We start from the raw sequence: 15,786 nt of genomic DNA, 5'->3' as shown, positions 1-15,786 counted from the left end.
ATATTTGGAAAGATTAAAGGCACGAACAGATGGCATCAGCAGCAATATCATATTAAAAATGAGGATATTAGGAAAGAACTTGACATTGTCATCATCGAGGAATGCATTAGCAGAGCTAATCTCAAGTGGTATGGTCACTTAGACAAAATGGGCAAGGAAAGATTAGCAAAACAAGTGTTTTCTGCCAGGTTGGCTGGAAAACAACCCAGAGGAAGACCAAGATATAGGTAGATTGATACGGTACAAAGTGCCTTAGAAGACAGAAATATAAGATCTAATAATGGAGTCTTGACAGGTAACAGACTGATTTGGAGGAAAATTGTAGATAGGAAGTTAGTAATTATGTAAGTTTTTCATGTAGTACTATCATATCCTGTACACCCATTGAAGATACATATCAGGAATTTGATGATGAAGAGGAGGAACTTGACACTGTTAGCAGTAGGAACGTGTGAGCAGAGAGATCAGGTGGTATGGTCACTTTAACAAAATGAGAGAAGAAAGGTTATCAAAACTTTTTTTTTTTTTTTGCTCCAGGAAAAATATTTAAGGTCTGATAATGGATTTCTGAAAGATAACATATCAATTTGCAGGACAGTGGTTTATAGGGAGTTTGTAATGGTGTACTGTTATAACATCCTGTATGTCCTTAGGATACATATATCAGAAATTTGATGATGATAAAATAAGACATGTTTTCGAATGAAATATCTATGTGAATGTAATTTATAAATTTGACTTCTCTCATCACGTAGTGCAGATGTAAGAAGAGTTTATTAAGGTGAATTTCTTTAGACTTCTAACCACAGGGCTCTGGTTGGAGTTTTCAACAGATAACAATACAGAGGAAATCAATTATGACATGCTGTTTTCTATAGTAAGAGATAACTCCCCCTTCCCCATTCTGCATAGTTTAAAAATATTCACATCAGAATTTTCAAACCAATTCAAAACTGTTTTTTAAGAAATACTTTTTCACTGGCCAGAATCATATATTCATTATAACCCCACAGTGGATTTATGTTTCTTATGCACAATATATTCTTGAGTATAACTTACAATATTTAATGATTCTGAAAAATGCTAACCTGTTAAATGATGAAATTTGTGACTCCTGAAGTTTGCAAATGGTTTTATCAAAGAGCATTGCAGAGATCTGCATGTAAAAAATTATTCAAATAAAACAAAACAGAATAATCAAAAGATGCATGAAAGAGAATACAAATATAAATAAGGATGAATAATAATATTAAGCAAACAATGATATTGTTTGCTTAATAAAATTAAGCAAATAATATCATTGTATTTTATACTACATTCTCCTCCCTCCCCCATGTCAGATTTAAGGAACATTATTTTTCAATTTCGCTATATAACTGAACTTAACATTTAAAAGAAAGATGATATAAGTTAGTTTATAAAGGTTGATAAAAATTAACTTAAAAACAAGTAACTTACAACAAATAGATCCATTAATTCATGTATAACATTTAACAAACCTATCCATGTAATGTACATGGTTGAACAGACAATTTTACACATACTTGCTAATGATTAATAGCCATACAACTGGTTGTTATGTATCATTAACTGCATACATAAAATAAAGTCCAAATGTTTAATAAATTAATTTAAGTTAGAAACAAATAAATTTTAAGTTGTTGGGATGTAAATGTAAGCAGCCTGATGCCTAACTTGATTGCAAATTGATTACAAACAACTAGACTAAGATGGCATACGGGTTTAAGGCTAAGTAACTGTTAACAAGGTAAACATTTACCTCATAAATTAGTCATTGTTTGTAATCAACACAACTGAAGGCATGAAATAAATATATATATAAAGTAATAAAAATCCTTAGTCCACCCATGGTAAATGTACTATATGTTAAAAAAAAACTTCTGAGAGCAGGAACCATATAAAAAAACTTATCCTGAACCAGTGTGAAGATATTGTTATCAACGACAATACAGACATTAACACTTCCTTGTGTCTGCTCTCCATATGAATTATTTGTTCACATCTTTACATTGAAGCACAGTGTTAATGAACAGAGAAGGCACTTACCATTATTAACAGTTTTGCTCTTTTTCGAAAGCCTGTTGTAAAGAGCAAAAAGGACTATCTTTTACGTTTTCTTTATGTCAGCTGCCTGGTAACTAAAAATTTCTCCATTTCTTAATAGAACCTTCTGAGAGATTGTAGGCACAAATAAGTTTAATTTTCTCATTCCCAATTTTGAATGCCCACATAGCCATTTAAAATTGTCTTCCAATCAAGAAATGTATTGCAGTGTTTGGTGTTGAATACTATCACTACTTCTTCCTTTCCTTGATAAATACCATAAATATACTGTAATATCCTATATTTATTATTTAACATGCTTTCACCTACTTTGGTCTTGTTTGTCTCACTAATGCCAATGACATCCACGTTATGTCTCTCCAGTTCTGCCATTTTGATTTCCTTTATGTTGATGGTGTCTATCTTCAAATCTGCTGATACTGAGTTTGTTTCAGTAGCGTATTTTCATTGGTCGTTCTGGTTCCCTTACAGAAACAACGAAGGACTTGTTCAACTGGGCAATGCTCCATCCATGATGAAATTTCATTATGTTTATTTCTGGTTTAAGGTAGTACAGCATATCATTTGTTTAGCTAAGTCCCAAATTGCAAGCCAATTTTTGTTTATTCAGTATCCTATGGATAGCTACTTAAGTAGCATACCACACGAAGGTGAGAAATGGATGCCATGTCAGGTGCCTTAGTCAGGTCGCTGTTACCTAGCTCCGATCCTTAAGCATCCCTGCAGAAACATTATCTTCTTAAATGAGTTGTGATGACAGTCTTAAAGAGTCCTTAGTCAAATAAAAAAAACTTGCTCTGATAATTTTGTTAAGTAAATGGGCTGTTAAAGCGAAAACATCAATTACATTTCTCAGTAGTAAACCTTTTAACAGCCTATACACCTTAGATAACTGGGCACAAATTTCAGCAGAGATGGAAAATAAAATATAGAAATGAACAAGTGAATAAAAAAATCTGATATGATTAGAAGTCATTTGAATAAATGTTTATGGAACAAAAAACAGCCAAACTTCTGAAGTATATAAGACAGTATCCAAAGCTTGGAGACCTAAGAATTTCATTTCGAAATAAAACAGAAATAAGAGACAAGTTTAAAGAAAGTTGGTGCAAGAAAAGTAGTATATGAAATACACCATAAAGGTATTGAACATTATTTAATGGTGATGTGTTATCATTCAATTCAGTGCTATGCTAATAATAGAACTGCTTGTTTTAATTTGTGTGCGTGTAGTTATTTAAGTAGACTATATGCTTCCAGTGTGATATGTATTCATAAGCATCTTGGAAACTTTTTCACAACAAACCTTGATTTCGAGTAAAATATTTCACTTGTTTAATGACATGAACTCAATTAGCCAGAGTTACATATATAGTAAACTGCTCTTAATAATATGAAGATAAGTTAGCCATTGATACTAACACAAAAATGAAAATGAGTGAGAAAAACTATTTCTATGAAATGTAGTTTTAAACATCTTGATGATTCCCCCCCTCCCCTCCAAGATGCACATACAGATAACACACACATTTCCACAGGTCTGTTAGTCTAGGCTAAACCAGGTTGGGCTTAATGTGCTTTAATATGGCACAATGCAAATTGTTTAATATAGCACACTGATGAACTTCTGTTAGCTGTGTACATATACACTTCACAGCTGACAACTTGTGTGCGTGTCAAAAATTTAATTTACATTAATTTTATTCAAAATGCTGCATCTTTAGCTTGAATTAAACTTATTGAAGAATGAAGATTTATATAGCAGGCAGGAAATGAAAATGAAATTCGGGACGAAGAGCTTATTGCTGCTGGATTTATTTAAAAAAAATATTTCACTCCTCTGGTGTGCTGTTTTATATTGTGAAATACTATTATGAATAGTTACTAGCATCTAAATGTATTATGCATTCAGTAACTGATCAGAGCAAAGTGCAAACTATAGCCTAACTAACAGAAAACATGAATAAAATTATGGACAGTTATTAAAAAAAAAAACCAAAAAAAAAAACCGTTATTTTATGATACATAATCCAACTAAGGAAAATATTCTCACTGCTATGTAGTTTGATGACAACCTTTGGACACAAAGTAAATCGATGATTTATAACTAAATATATCACTAATATAATTTTTTCATGGCACTGCCTGGCAGAATAGAGATAGAATATGTGCAAGTTTGATCAGGAAGTCCCCTGACATGTTACCATCACCTCCTGTCCTGCGAGTTCTAGAAATGAAGCAGTGGACTGCTTTACAATGCTAACGAAGGAAGAAACTTGTACACTGATCTCCAAATCTGATATCAATATTTCAGACAGCATTTCTTTCAGACAGTGAAAGAAATTAATCACTACAGCAAACTCTGAAAGACTTCAGTAATAGTTTGTTAGTAGATAATATACTTATAGTGAATTTCTTCAGTGACTTTGGGACTTACTAGTAGTTAGTAAGTTAGCAAGCATAGCTATTATATTGGTATCTGCATTCAATCAACTGTAATGCAAGTAATCAACTATAACGATTACACTTTGTGAAAATTACTGCCACAAAATACAATATGGAACTTATTTCTCACCTTTTTATCAGCTATTTTCAAGTATGTTGTTATGGTATCGTAAACAGCTAAACGAATACCATTAGTTACATCTTGGGACTCAGAAGTGTAAATATTAAATAAAAGTGGAAGGTAATTCTTGGCATATCTACTCAACTCACTCCTATTTGATTCTGGAAAAGAAAGAAAGGATTCTGAATTGTACAATTATTTACACAGATAATGTTTTTAAAAATATATATAAATAATCATCTTTTAAAGAAATCATAATCAACGTGCACATGTTGATACTCGAGAATACAGAAAAATCAACGGGGATTGCTTTAATTCAAGGATTTCTCTCTCTCTCTGACTTGATACTAAAATATTAGCACCACTCATTAGGGATGCAGAAATATTAAAGTATGTCAGAAATACTATATTGCACATGAATAATATCGGATGACATTTAGAATCAAGATAGGTTACATGGTGCAGATTTATTATTTTTAAATAAATCAACCTGCATCTGTTTTGCAAACAGAATATATATAAAATTTAAGTACACAAATCACCAAACAGATATTTCTAAAAAATGTCAACATGTTTAATCATTCACATTTCTGATATGTACTCTCAAGGGGTGTACAGGATTCTATTATGGGACTACATGAAAAGTTTATTATCACTAATTTCCTATGAAGTTTTCCTCAAAACAATAATATTGGAGTCCTGGCAGATGACTAACTTTTATATCACAGCTTTCTAAGACACTTTTAACATCAATCTGATTACATCTTTGTCTGGGCCTTTTTCCTGCCATCTTCGCACAAACACGTACTTCGCTCAACTTTCCTTTTCCATTTTTTTTAAAGTAACCACCACCTGAGATCAGCTCTGATCACACGTTCCTGAAGGCTAACAATGTCTAATTCCTACCTAATATTAAAACTCTCATTTGTAATCTGATTCTGCCATTGATGCCATTTGTTCACTCCCCTAATTTTTCTCAGAATTCTCATAACTGTAGTCTCCAATCTCTTTGATTAACTGTTTGACTTCTAACCCAGATCTCAGATCAATAAGTTAAAACTGGCTTGATCATTGTCTTGTATACTGCTAGTTTAGTGTTTTAGCTAATTTCTCTTTTCTTCCATATACATACACACATACACACACATCTTCAAGGCCCACTCTTCCTAATTGGGTTGTGGGGGCAACAGCTGCAAGAGGGACTTCCAATGGTCACGATCCTCTGCCACCAAGCTCAGGTGTTCTGGTGGGATACCCAAACGTGTCTACCCAAGGTTTTGGATATAATCTATCCAGAGAGTCCTTGGCCTTCCAGGTGGCCTCCCACCCTCTGGCTTGGCAAAGAGGGCCTGCTAAGGGGGCCTCTCTTGTGGCATTCTGACCAGGTGCACGTACCAACGTAACTGTGATCTCTCAACACAGAGAAGCAGCAGTTGGGTATTGAGGGTTTCCCGAATTGCAGAGCTTCTGACTCTGTCAAGTTTTGTCAGCCCCGCAACCCCTCGAAGGAACCTCATTTCAGCCGCTTGGATTCGTGTCCGCATTCTTTCGGTCATTACCCAACTCTCATGACCATAGGTGAGGATGGGAACATAGCCTGTATTGAAGACAGCCAGCTTTGCCTTCTGGCTTAACTCCTGCTTCAATACTACCGAACGGCCAGGCTCCCGCAATATTGAGCTTGCTAAGCCAATTTGAGTATTTAGCTCTACGTCCCATTTTCAATCATTCATAAATATGGACCCAAGGTATTTAAACTTCTCCACCTGCCTCATTGGGACTCCACTTTCATTTAGAGTGCACTGGGATGGTTGTCTTGAAATCACAAATGTTTCAGTTTTGGCCACACTGATCTTCATTCCGGCGTCTGCACAAGCAGCTACAAACCTATCCAGGGTCCGCTGGAGGTCATCTGTGGAAGAGCTAAGCAGAACTAGGCCATCTGCAAAAAGCAGACGTCCAATGCTACATCTTCCAATTCTGACACACTCACTGCCTCGGCTGTGCCTATCAATCCAGTCCATAAATATTATGAAAAGGAGGGGTGACAGAACACACCCTTGATGGAGGCCAACGGAGACTGTGAAAGGTTCAGACTTTGTGCTGTTTGCCCTGACACAAAACTCTGGGCATTCATACAGGGACTTGATGGCAGCTAATAGTTGACCATCCACTCCGTACTCCTTTACTACTTGCCAAAGCTTATCCCGAGGAACAAGGTCATATGCCTTCTCCAAGTCCACAAAACATGTGTAGACATTCTTGGCATATTCCCAAGATTTCTCAAAGACTTGCCTTAAAGTGAAGATTTGGTCAGTTGTGCTTCTACCAGGATGAAAGCCACATTTCTTCCATATAAATTTATTTAATTAGCACTTTACCATATCAGCTTTGCTTATTCTGTTGTTTAGTGTTCCATATTTAATTTGACATCTTCACTAAAAATTGTGTCTAAATAACTGAAATAATTTACTTGTTCTATAGGTTCTCCATTCAGAATACAGCTGAGGTTTGCAATGTTCCTGCCTATTTTCACATTTGTTTAATACACTGCTTGACAAAATTAACAAAACACTTAGAAAATGCGATGTAACTTGTGCAGTTTAAAATGAAACAGAACAAAATAGGGTATGATTAACAATTAACTAAGGAGACAGTGAGAAAGGGACTGGTATAAGAGATATCACATATAAGAATTATCAAAACATTGACACACTATGCTCAAAAATGTAGTCACATAATATCAGTATGGTGGATGACCTCTCCCTAATAGCTAAACAGGCCAGACAGCAGTGGACAATGCTTGATATAAGGGTGCCTGTAAGATTCTGTGGCAACAGGGCAGACTTTTGCTCATCAAGTGACTGAAGCAGCGGTAGGTATGCAATGCGATACACAAGAGCATTGCTTGCATGTTCAACTGGATTTAAGTCTGGTGACTAACTGTGATGACCACAGCAGCTGTTGAATAGCTTCGGGCTAAAGATACCACTTGAGATCTATGGGCAGTGGCAGTGTCATGCATGACAAGAAAATATAGGCTGACTGCACATCTACAGTTGCACACAGAGTACCTCCACACAGTTACAGTAACCTATCAAAAACATGAAAAGGATGGTGAGTGATTATTATTCCATCCCATATAAGAATACTGTCTCCAATGTAATCTCTGATGGTTAAAGGAAGGTACTACAGTTCTTGTTTGCTTCAGATCAAACAGCATCTAGAATCCATTTGTAGGAAAAACAGGAATCACAGAACAGAAATGTATCCCACTGGTCAGGACTCCAAATGGCATGTTCATGGCACAAATTTTGATAAGCTCTGTAGTAGTTTGTAGTTAATGAGATACAAAGCACTGACTTCCTGAGCCTCATTATCATCATCCAAGTGGAAAAGTTTTCACCTGTGGTTGGAGGAACACCTCAAGATACAGCTGGTGAGAGGCTATCATAGGTCCTCCATCTTACAGTTAGAGCCAGACAGCACAAGGTCAAGGTCACCAGACAGGGCTAGTTCACACAGCCCTCAGGTGACCTTGGCCAGTTCTTCTTGTAATGGTTTCTGTCTGCTGAAACTATGCAGTGCCAAGATGACACGTCATGGCACGTTAAGCCATTTTAACCTGCAACTGCCCATATTCTAGTTGTCCTATGGCCCAAAACCTCAAAGAATTATCTAAATGATGATGACTTGCCATTCTGAAGATAATGGAGATGTGGCTAACCCACTCAGAAATGACAAAAAAAATGGGAATGAAATGATGTGGTCACAATACATGTTTTTTCTGTAGGGAAGAGTAATTTGCATTTTGTGTGGAACTGTTTAATGGTAGTTCAATTTATAGTCTAGTAATTAGTACAAAATATATTTATTAATATATCATAATAAACATATATGTTTATTATGATAGACATATGTTGAAAGTTTATTTTTTACTTGGTTAGACTATAATAAATTTAGTTTAATCCTTTATGCAAGTGTGAGCAAACAAAGTTTGCGCCTGAAAGTATCTTCAGGACTGGGGTAAGGTAGTACAACACCTGACAACTCGTTGCAAAGGTGGAGCAAGCTTACATCACTCCTATCTCAGTATCTCCCATAATGCAAAACACATCTCCTTGCGGATATATATAATGTTATGCATTAAGGGATGGGCCACTACCCAGACTAGTTTCGACCTTTATTGAGGTCTCTTCAGTGGGAGCCAGGCCCAGGTGTGGACATACCAGGCAGAAGCAATAGCAGGTTAAAATGGCTTAATGCCATTTGCTTCTGCCTGGTATATCTCCCACTGAAGAGACCTCAATAAAGGATGAAACTAGTCTGGGTAGCGGCCCTTCCCTTAATGCATAACATTATACATATCTGCAAGGAGATGTGTTTTCCATTATGGGTGAGATAGGAGTGATGTAAGCTTGCTCCACCTTTGCAACGAGTTGCCCGGTGTTGTACTACCTTACCCCAGTCCTGAAGATATTTTCAGGCACAAACTTTGTTTGCTCACACTTGGATAAAGGATTAAACTAAATTTATTATGATAGACACACACACACACACACACACACACACACACACACACACACACACACACACACACACACACACACACACACACGTCTCAATAAATGCAGTTGGGTTAAACTTTCTAACATTTAGGAAATTTAATTCACAGGCCTTCCACCCAACAGCTAAGGCTAGCGAACAGCACCCAAACTTTTAGCCTAATTTTTTTCCACTTATTCTTGTGTTTCCATATGTGTTCTTTTACAATTAAGAGATTGCATCCCTGATGATATCTCTGTGCCAGAGACAAAATATAGGATCTAATAAACTTTTATTTTATTGTTCCTCTGAGCTGTATTCATTCTTTTAAACCTAATACTGAATGTGTATCAGTTTCTACTCAGAATTTGCATACCAAAATGCCTATTATATCAAATATTATTTGCCTTATAGATGCTGCTAAGAATAAAATATTTATTAAAAAAAATTTTTGTTCTTTTAATTTTGTTGAGCAATGTTTAATATAAAATGATAAATTTATATAACAGAAATTTCTGAATTTCTGGTATGTAATTTATAAAAAATTGCATTTATTATAACTAATGAAAGTAATATCAATAAGCAAACTACCATCCTTCCTTGGATAGCAGATGAATTTTACTGGCTGGTGTGAGATGATATCCTGCTTATTACAGACCTGCAGTGGCATGGGAAAATGTTTGGTCTCTAGAGAAAGGTTATCAAACCCTTAGTCCACCCAGACTTTATGAACTATGAGCCTACATGTTTTGCAGGTAGCATTTATAAAAATGACCACAATTACAATACAGTTTTAGATCTTTCAGCATCAATGCAACAACTTACTAAAAGGAGAAAAAAAAACATAAATATGAAATATATTTCTGAAATTAGCAAAGACCAGCCTTTAAAAACGAATCAGGATAAAAAGACATTATTTGTCCCTACTTCATTTTAAAAGAACAGTTCCATATGTATGTATGCATGTGCGTGTGTGTGTGTGTGCGCGCGCACACACACACAGAGAGAGAGAGAGAGAGAGAGAGAGAGAGAGAGAGAGAGAGAGAGAGAGAGAGAGAGAGAGAGAGAGAGAGAGAGAGAGAGAGAGAGAGAGAGAGAGAGAGAGAGAGAGAGAGGTGATTAGGCTCAACAGTGTTTGATAATGAGAAATAAACATCTTTTCATAATTTAGTTCATTCGGTGTTGTAATATGATTTTTAAAAATAAGTTATGAACCAGGTCCAACATCTAAGCTTGTCTAGATAGCTTTAAACTGTATTGTTTGTCCATTAAAATTATTAATGTAAACCAGCATTTAAACCTAAACACATTTTCCCAGATACTTCCACCCTGCAACCAATATCCTGCAATCATGCCTTTTTCAAAGACTGGCAGATCATGTCTTTTGCCCACATTGATCATCTACTTTGTGTGAATAGTATATCACATGCCTCAAGTATCATACATACTGACTTTCATCATTATACAAGTGCTGTCTTGTGGGATGCAATAGTGAATAACAGGCAGTTCATGATATTTTTACTGTTAAGTGTGCATCCTTTTCTTATATCTGATTTACAACTGATGTATAGACTATGTACTGTTCTATATAATGTCCTGCTTACACCATATGTAGTGCACCAAACAGATTTTCTCTTGGCACTTTGTTCTATGCCTCTATCCAGATTTACAAAACAAATACAAATCATACTGTATCATTCTGCATTTTAGGCTTTTATGGCTTTTTACTCACATACTAACAATACGCCTGATTATATTACTCCAGAATATTTACTAATGCTATTCTCACACTTCTTGTTTCAATAATTTTTTAAAACTGAAATAAGTGAAATTTAAAATAACTGGCCTTTTGGCTGAGCAATTAACACATCCACTCTCCAACAATCTGTAGGGTTGAATACCACTGTGGACATGGATGTTTGTAATGGTCTTTAAGGTACAAGATGAATTTCATTGCTCAGTTTGAGACCATCACTATGCAGAGGCCTCAAGTGGTTTCAAATAGTTCCATGATTGGTCTCTAGAACAAGCATTCTGAATTTGTAAAAAACAAAATTATCAAATGAAAAAAAAATAAGGAAAAAAATCCTTAGCTCACTCACTCACAGCACTATAACATAATAAGTTTTCAGTGTTCTCTGTTGATAGGAATCAAGTTATTTTATTTATTTTTTAAATAAATAAAGAAAATAAAATTTTAAAAAAAATCCAAATATCTAAAATATCTTTCTCTTCAGTTTTCATGTCATTTTTATCATCTCCAATTCCCCTTACAGTACTCTTTCCTCAATTTCTAAGCTTCTTCGACAGCCTCCTGAACTTTATGCCATCTTCCTGATATTTATCATCTATCTTTTTACCAAAGTTTTCCCACTGTTTTGCTTTCTTATATTCTTCTCTGGATTCTAACAGAGAAAGGTGACATGGAATCAGCTTTGTTCATATTTGACTGTCAAAAAATTCTTCACGGTACTCCCTGAATAATCTTGCAAATTTAAAGGAAATGTAATGACAAAGTGGCATATCCTGCTATTTAGTCTGTTTTTATTCTATGGTCATTCAATTCAGATAGACTGGTTCGAGGATACATTGTGGTTAGGAAGTGAATTTAGTGCTATTGTAAAATTGGTGATGTTTGTCTGTTTTATTGTTTTTTCCTTAGCAAATTAGTGTTTTATAGGATATTAGTGTTTTTAGTATTTTATAATATATTTTTATTAAGATATTTCAACAATAAGCATAAGTTTAAAATGATACCCAAAAAGCACAAGAAAAGTAATGCTAAAAAGAGCATTGCAGGCGAGAACAAGAAGGCTAGCCTGCTAATGAGATTACTGGCGTTGTGGAAGAGGTTAATGAAAATCAATTAACCTCCAAAACAGCAAAATTAAAGCAGATCATCAAAGAAACAATGCAGAAATTACGAAAAGTCAAGATGTATTTAAATGAGAATAGGGAGAAATTCAAAATTAAACAGCAAAATAAGAAACAACAAAGCACAAAAACAGGTAAGTCAGGAAGTTGTTAGAATAAAAAGGAGAAGTTATTTGGTATGGTAACTCTATAATAAAACATGCTATTGATGAGTGAGTTATTACTTTGAGTTTTTCCGGAGCAAAAATTAAGAATATAAAGGAAGTGATTCAAAAACAGAAAAGAAAAGTAAACGAGATCTTAACTGTACTAGATACTAGCGACAAGTTCAGTATGAGAGAAGACATGAAAGCATTGTTGGAGAAGAGGAGAATGAAGAATGAGAAAGTGAAAATTGTCGGTATTTTACATTGATTAGATAAAAATGAATTAAGAAGAAGGGCTATTATGGCAAACAATTCAAAACATAGGCTGTGAAGAAGGAACTGATGCGAGTTTTTTGGATGTGTGGAATGAGTTTGAGAGAACATTGGATTTGTATAACAGGGATGGCATACACCTGAATGCGTTTGGCATCAGAAGTCTAGAAAACTAATAAGTTGTATAAGAGCTAACAGAGAGAGTCATAGAAACTAAATCACAGAGGGAGGAATGGTGAGAATGTGAGTGTAAGAGCGACAATATTATATAACTGTGCTATTGATGGTAATGAGCTATCATCATCATCATCATCATCAAATTCCTGCCATGTACCTTCAAGGGGTGTACAGGATATGACAGTACTACATGAAAAACTTACATTATTACTAACTTGCTATCTACATTTTCCTCCAAATCAGTCTGTTACTCGTCAAAACTCCAACATTATCAGATCTTATATTTCTATCGTCTAAAGCACTTTGTACTGTATCAATCCACTTATATCTTGGTCTTCCTCTGGGTCGTTTTCCTGCAAACCTAACAGGGGAACACTTGTTTTGCTAATCTTTCGTTGCCCATTCTGTTTAAGTGACCATACCACCTGACATTAGCCCTGCTACTGCATTCCTGGATGCTGACAAGGTCAAGTTCTTTCCTAATATCCTCGTTTTTAATATGATATTGCTATTGATGCCATCTGTTCACGCCTATAATATTTCTTAGGACTCTCATATCTGCAGTTTCTAGTCTTTGGTCAAGTGTTTTAACTTCTGACCCAGCTCTCAGATCCATAAGTTAAAACTGGTTTGAACACTGTCTTGTATACAGCTAATTTAGTGTTCTGACTAATTTCTCTCTTATTCCATGTGAATTTATTCAATTGACAATATGAGCTTTGTTGATGCTGTGTCTATTTCCATATTTAATTTACCATCTTCACCAAAAATCGTGCCTAAATAGCTGAAATGTTTTACTTGTTCCACAGGTTCTCCGTTCGCAATGCAGTTGACATTTTCAATGATTCTACCTATTTTCATTGCATTGTCTTTTCATTGCTGACTTTCATACCATTTCTATTACAACAGTTATTCAATTTAGTCAGGGAATCTTCAGACTTGTAGAGGATTTATTTAGAAGTATAACATCGCCAGCATAAAGCAAAGAGCTGACATTAACATCTCCAATTCTGATATCAAGTTTAATACCACTTTCCTTCATAATGTGATCCATATAGATAATGAATAACAGAGGGGATAATGTACATCCTTGTCTCACACCAGATTTAACATTAAACCATCTTCCTGTACTTCCTTCAATTCTAACTACTGGCTTACAACTGAAATAAAAACTAAGTATTGCCTGATATAATGCCCCATTGATACCCTATAACTGTAGCATATTAAATAGCTTCTCTCTCTCTCTCTCTTAGCACCTTGTCATATGCCTTTTCCAGATTGACAAAACATAAATACAGATCTTTGTTATATTCTCATGATTTCTCAACTATTTGTCGTAAAGTGAATATCTGATCCTGACAGCCTCTATCTGGCCTGAATCCAGCTTGTTCTTCACCAAGCTTTTCTTCCACAATTCTTCTCAACCGTTTCTCAAGTATGCTTGCATAAATCTTACCAGGAACATTCAGTAGGGAAATACCTCTGTAATTCTCACATTGAGTTTTATTTCCCTTTTTATATATGGGTACTATGAGAGCTCTACTCTAATCATCGGTGATTTGTTCCTCTGTCCAGGCCTTCTGAATTATCTAAATCTAAGTAAAAGAAAGTATCTAAGTAAAAGAAAGAATGAATAAAAAAGGATAACTCTTCTAAATGCAGGTGGCATGATGGTTACAGATACAGAAGAGGTTGTTTAACTAATGAGTGCCCATTTTTTTAAAAGTTATCAACCTAGTGTATGCAACATTGAGCTCACTGCTACCTCTTTGGTGGATGAACAAACTCGGATGTATGAGGATGAGGTTTTAGAGTTGTTGCACAAACTGAATAAGAATTCAGCAATAGGGACTGATGGGATATCAGCATGTATGCTAAAAGAGTGTTCAGCTGAACTGGCTATTTCTTTGACCAGGCTGTTTAATATGAGTCTCAGAACATGGAAGATTCTGCAGGAATGGAAAGAATGTATGCTAATTCCACTGCACAAAAATGGTGCAAAGAGAAATGTATCCAACTATCGACCAATTAGTATCTCGGGAGTGGTAGTGAAGATTTTGGAAAAATTGGTGAGGGCTCGCATTCAGAAATGGATTGACAGTGAATCTCTACTTTGCAATGAACAACATGGGTTTACGAAGGGGAAGGTCATGTTTTAACAACTTGCTCATAGTCTATAACAATGTTACCATTGAACTAGACAAGGGGAATGGATACAGCATGATACTGTTAGATTTTGCTAAGGCTTTTGACAGAATACAGCATGGATAAGAGAATGGCTGATTGACAGACATCAAAAAAATGTATATGGGGGATGCTTGGTCTACTTTTATTCAATCTCTACATTAGGATACTGGAAAGGATTTGACATGCGACATAGCTATTTGCTGATGATGCAAAGATAGGTAGGGTAATTAGGAATACTGCTGATATGCAGAATGATTTGAATAGGCTACGATTGTGGTCATGGGAAAATGGACGTCAGTTCATTGTCAGCAAATGCAAAGTCATTCACTTTGGCATGGTTAAATATTGAATGTTGTATTATATTGGTGGGATTATGCATGGAGAATTTTGTCTCATAGGGTAGTGTGTGATTGGAATGAATTGCCATTGGATGTGAGTACAAGCAGTGTAAATGAATTCCAGAATAAGTATGATTAGCTGGTTTATGGAGTATATGTAACCTCCCTTGATGAGTCCTTGACTCCCAGGGAGTCAAGGACTCATCGAGGGAGGTTACACACTCATCATCACTGAAAATATAAAATATCTTAATAATAATATTTTATATTTTCAGTAATGGATGTAATTTACCTGTTCTTCACATGAGAATGACCTGTTTGACCACCTGAGTAGTTGAGGGAATTCTCTATGCAGTTTTCTTCACGAGAAGGCCAGAGAGATCCTATCTTTGGTAGAAAGGAAAAAAGCAAGCTAATTTATAAACAAGAAAGAAGGAATTTGTAAAGTTTAATTTTCACAAAACATGAACAATTATTTAATAAACACCTTTGGCATAAGGAGTATTTACTAACTTCTATCCTCAGTAGAGGGTTGTTTAGACAAACTATTATTTGGTATCCATCTTCTCCTTAAGTATTTGATTCAGTTTCCTGT

General features: G+C 35.2%; 1 protein-coding gene across 2 annotated transcripts in view; it reads right to left on the bottom strand.

Moving 5' to 3' along the window:
• The window catches only part of LOC150106189 (RRP12-like protein), a 582,235-nt gene that overhangs the window by 230,443 nt on the left and 336,006 nt on the right, over nucleotides 1-15,786 (bottom strand). For both annotated transcript variants that reach the window (XM_090392222.1, XM_090392221.1), the window contains exons 19-20: nucleotides 4,661-4,812; nucleotides 1,089-1,156 (exon numbers count right to left, since the gene is read on the bottom strand). In XM_090392222.1, coding sequence (XP_090248348.1) covers nucleotides 1,089-1,156; nucleotides 4,661-4,812 — 220 coding nt within the window. The remainder of the gene's footprint in view (nucleotides 1-1,088; nucleotides 1,157-4,660; nucleotides 4,813-15,786) is intronic.

This window comes from Typopeltis vanoorti, chromosome 5, assembly GCF_054136105.1.
Source record: "Typopeltis vanoorti isolate ZY-2024b chromosome 5, IOZ_Tvanoo_1.0, whole genome shotgun sequence".
Taxonomy (NCBI): Eukaryota; Metazoa; Arthropoda; class Arachnida; order Uropygi; family Thelyphonidae; genus Typopeltis; species Typopeltis vanoorti.
This window is presented reverse-complemented; position numbering and strand designations above follow the sequence as displayed.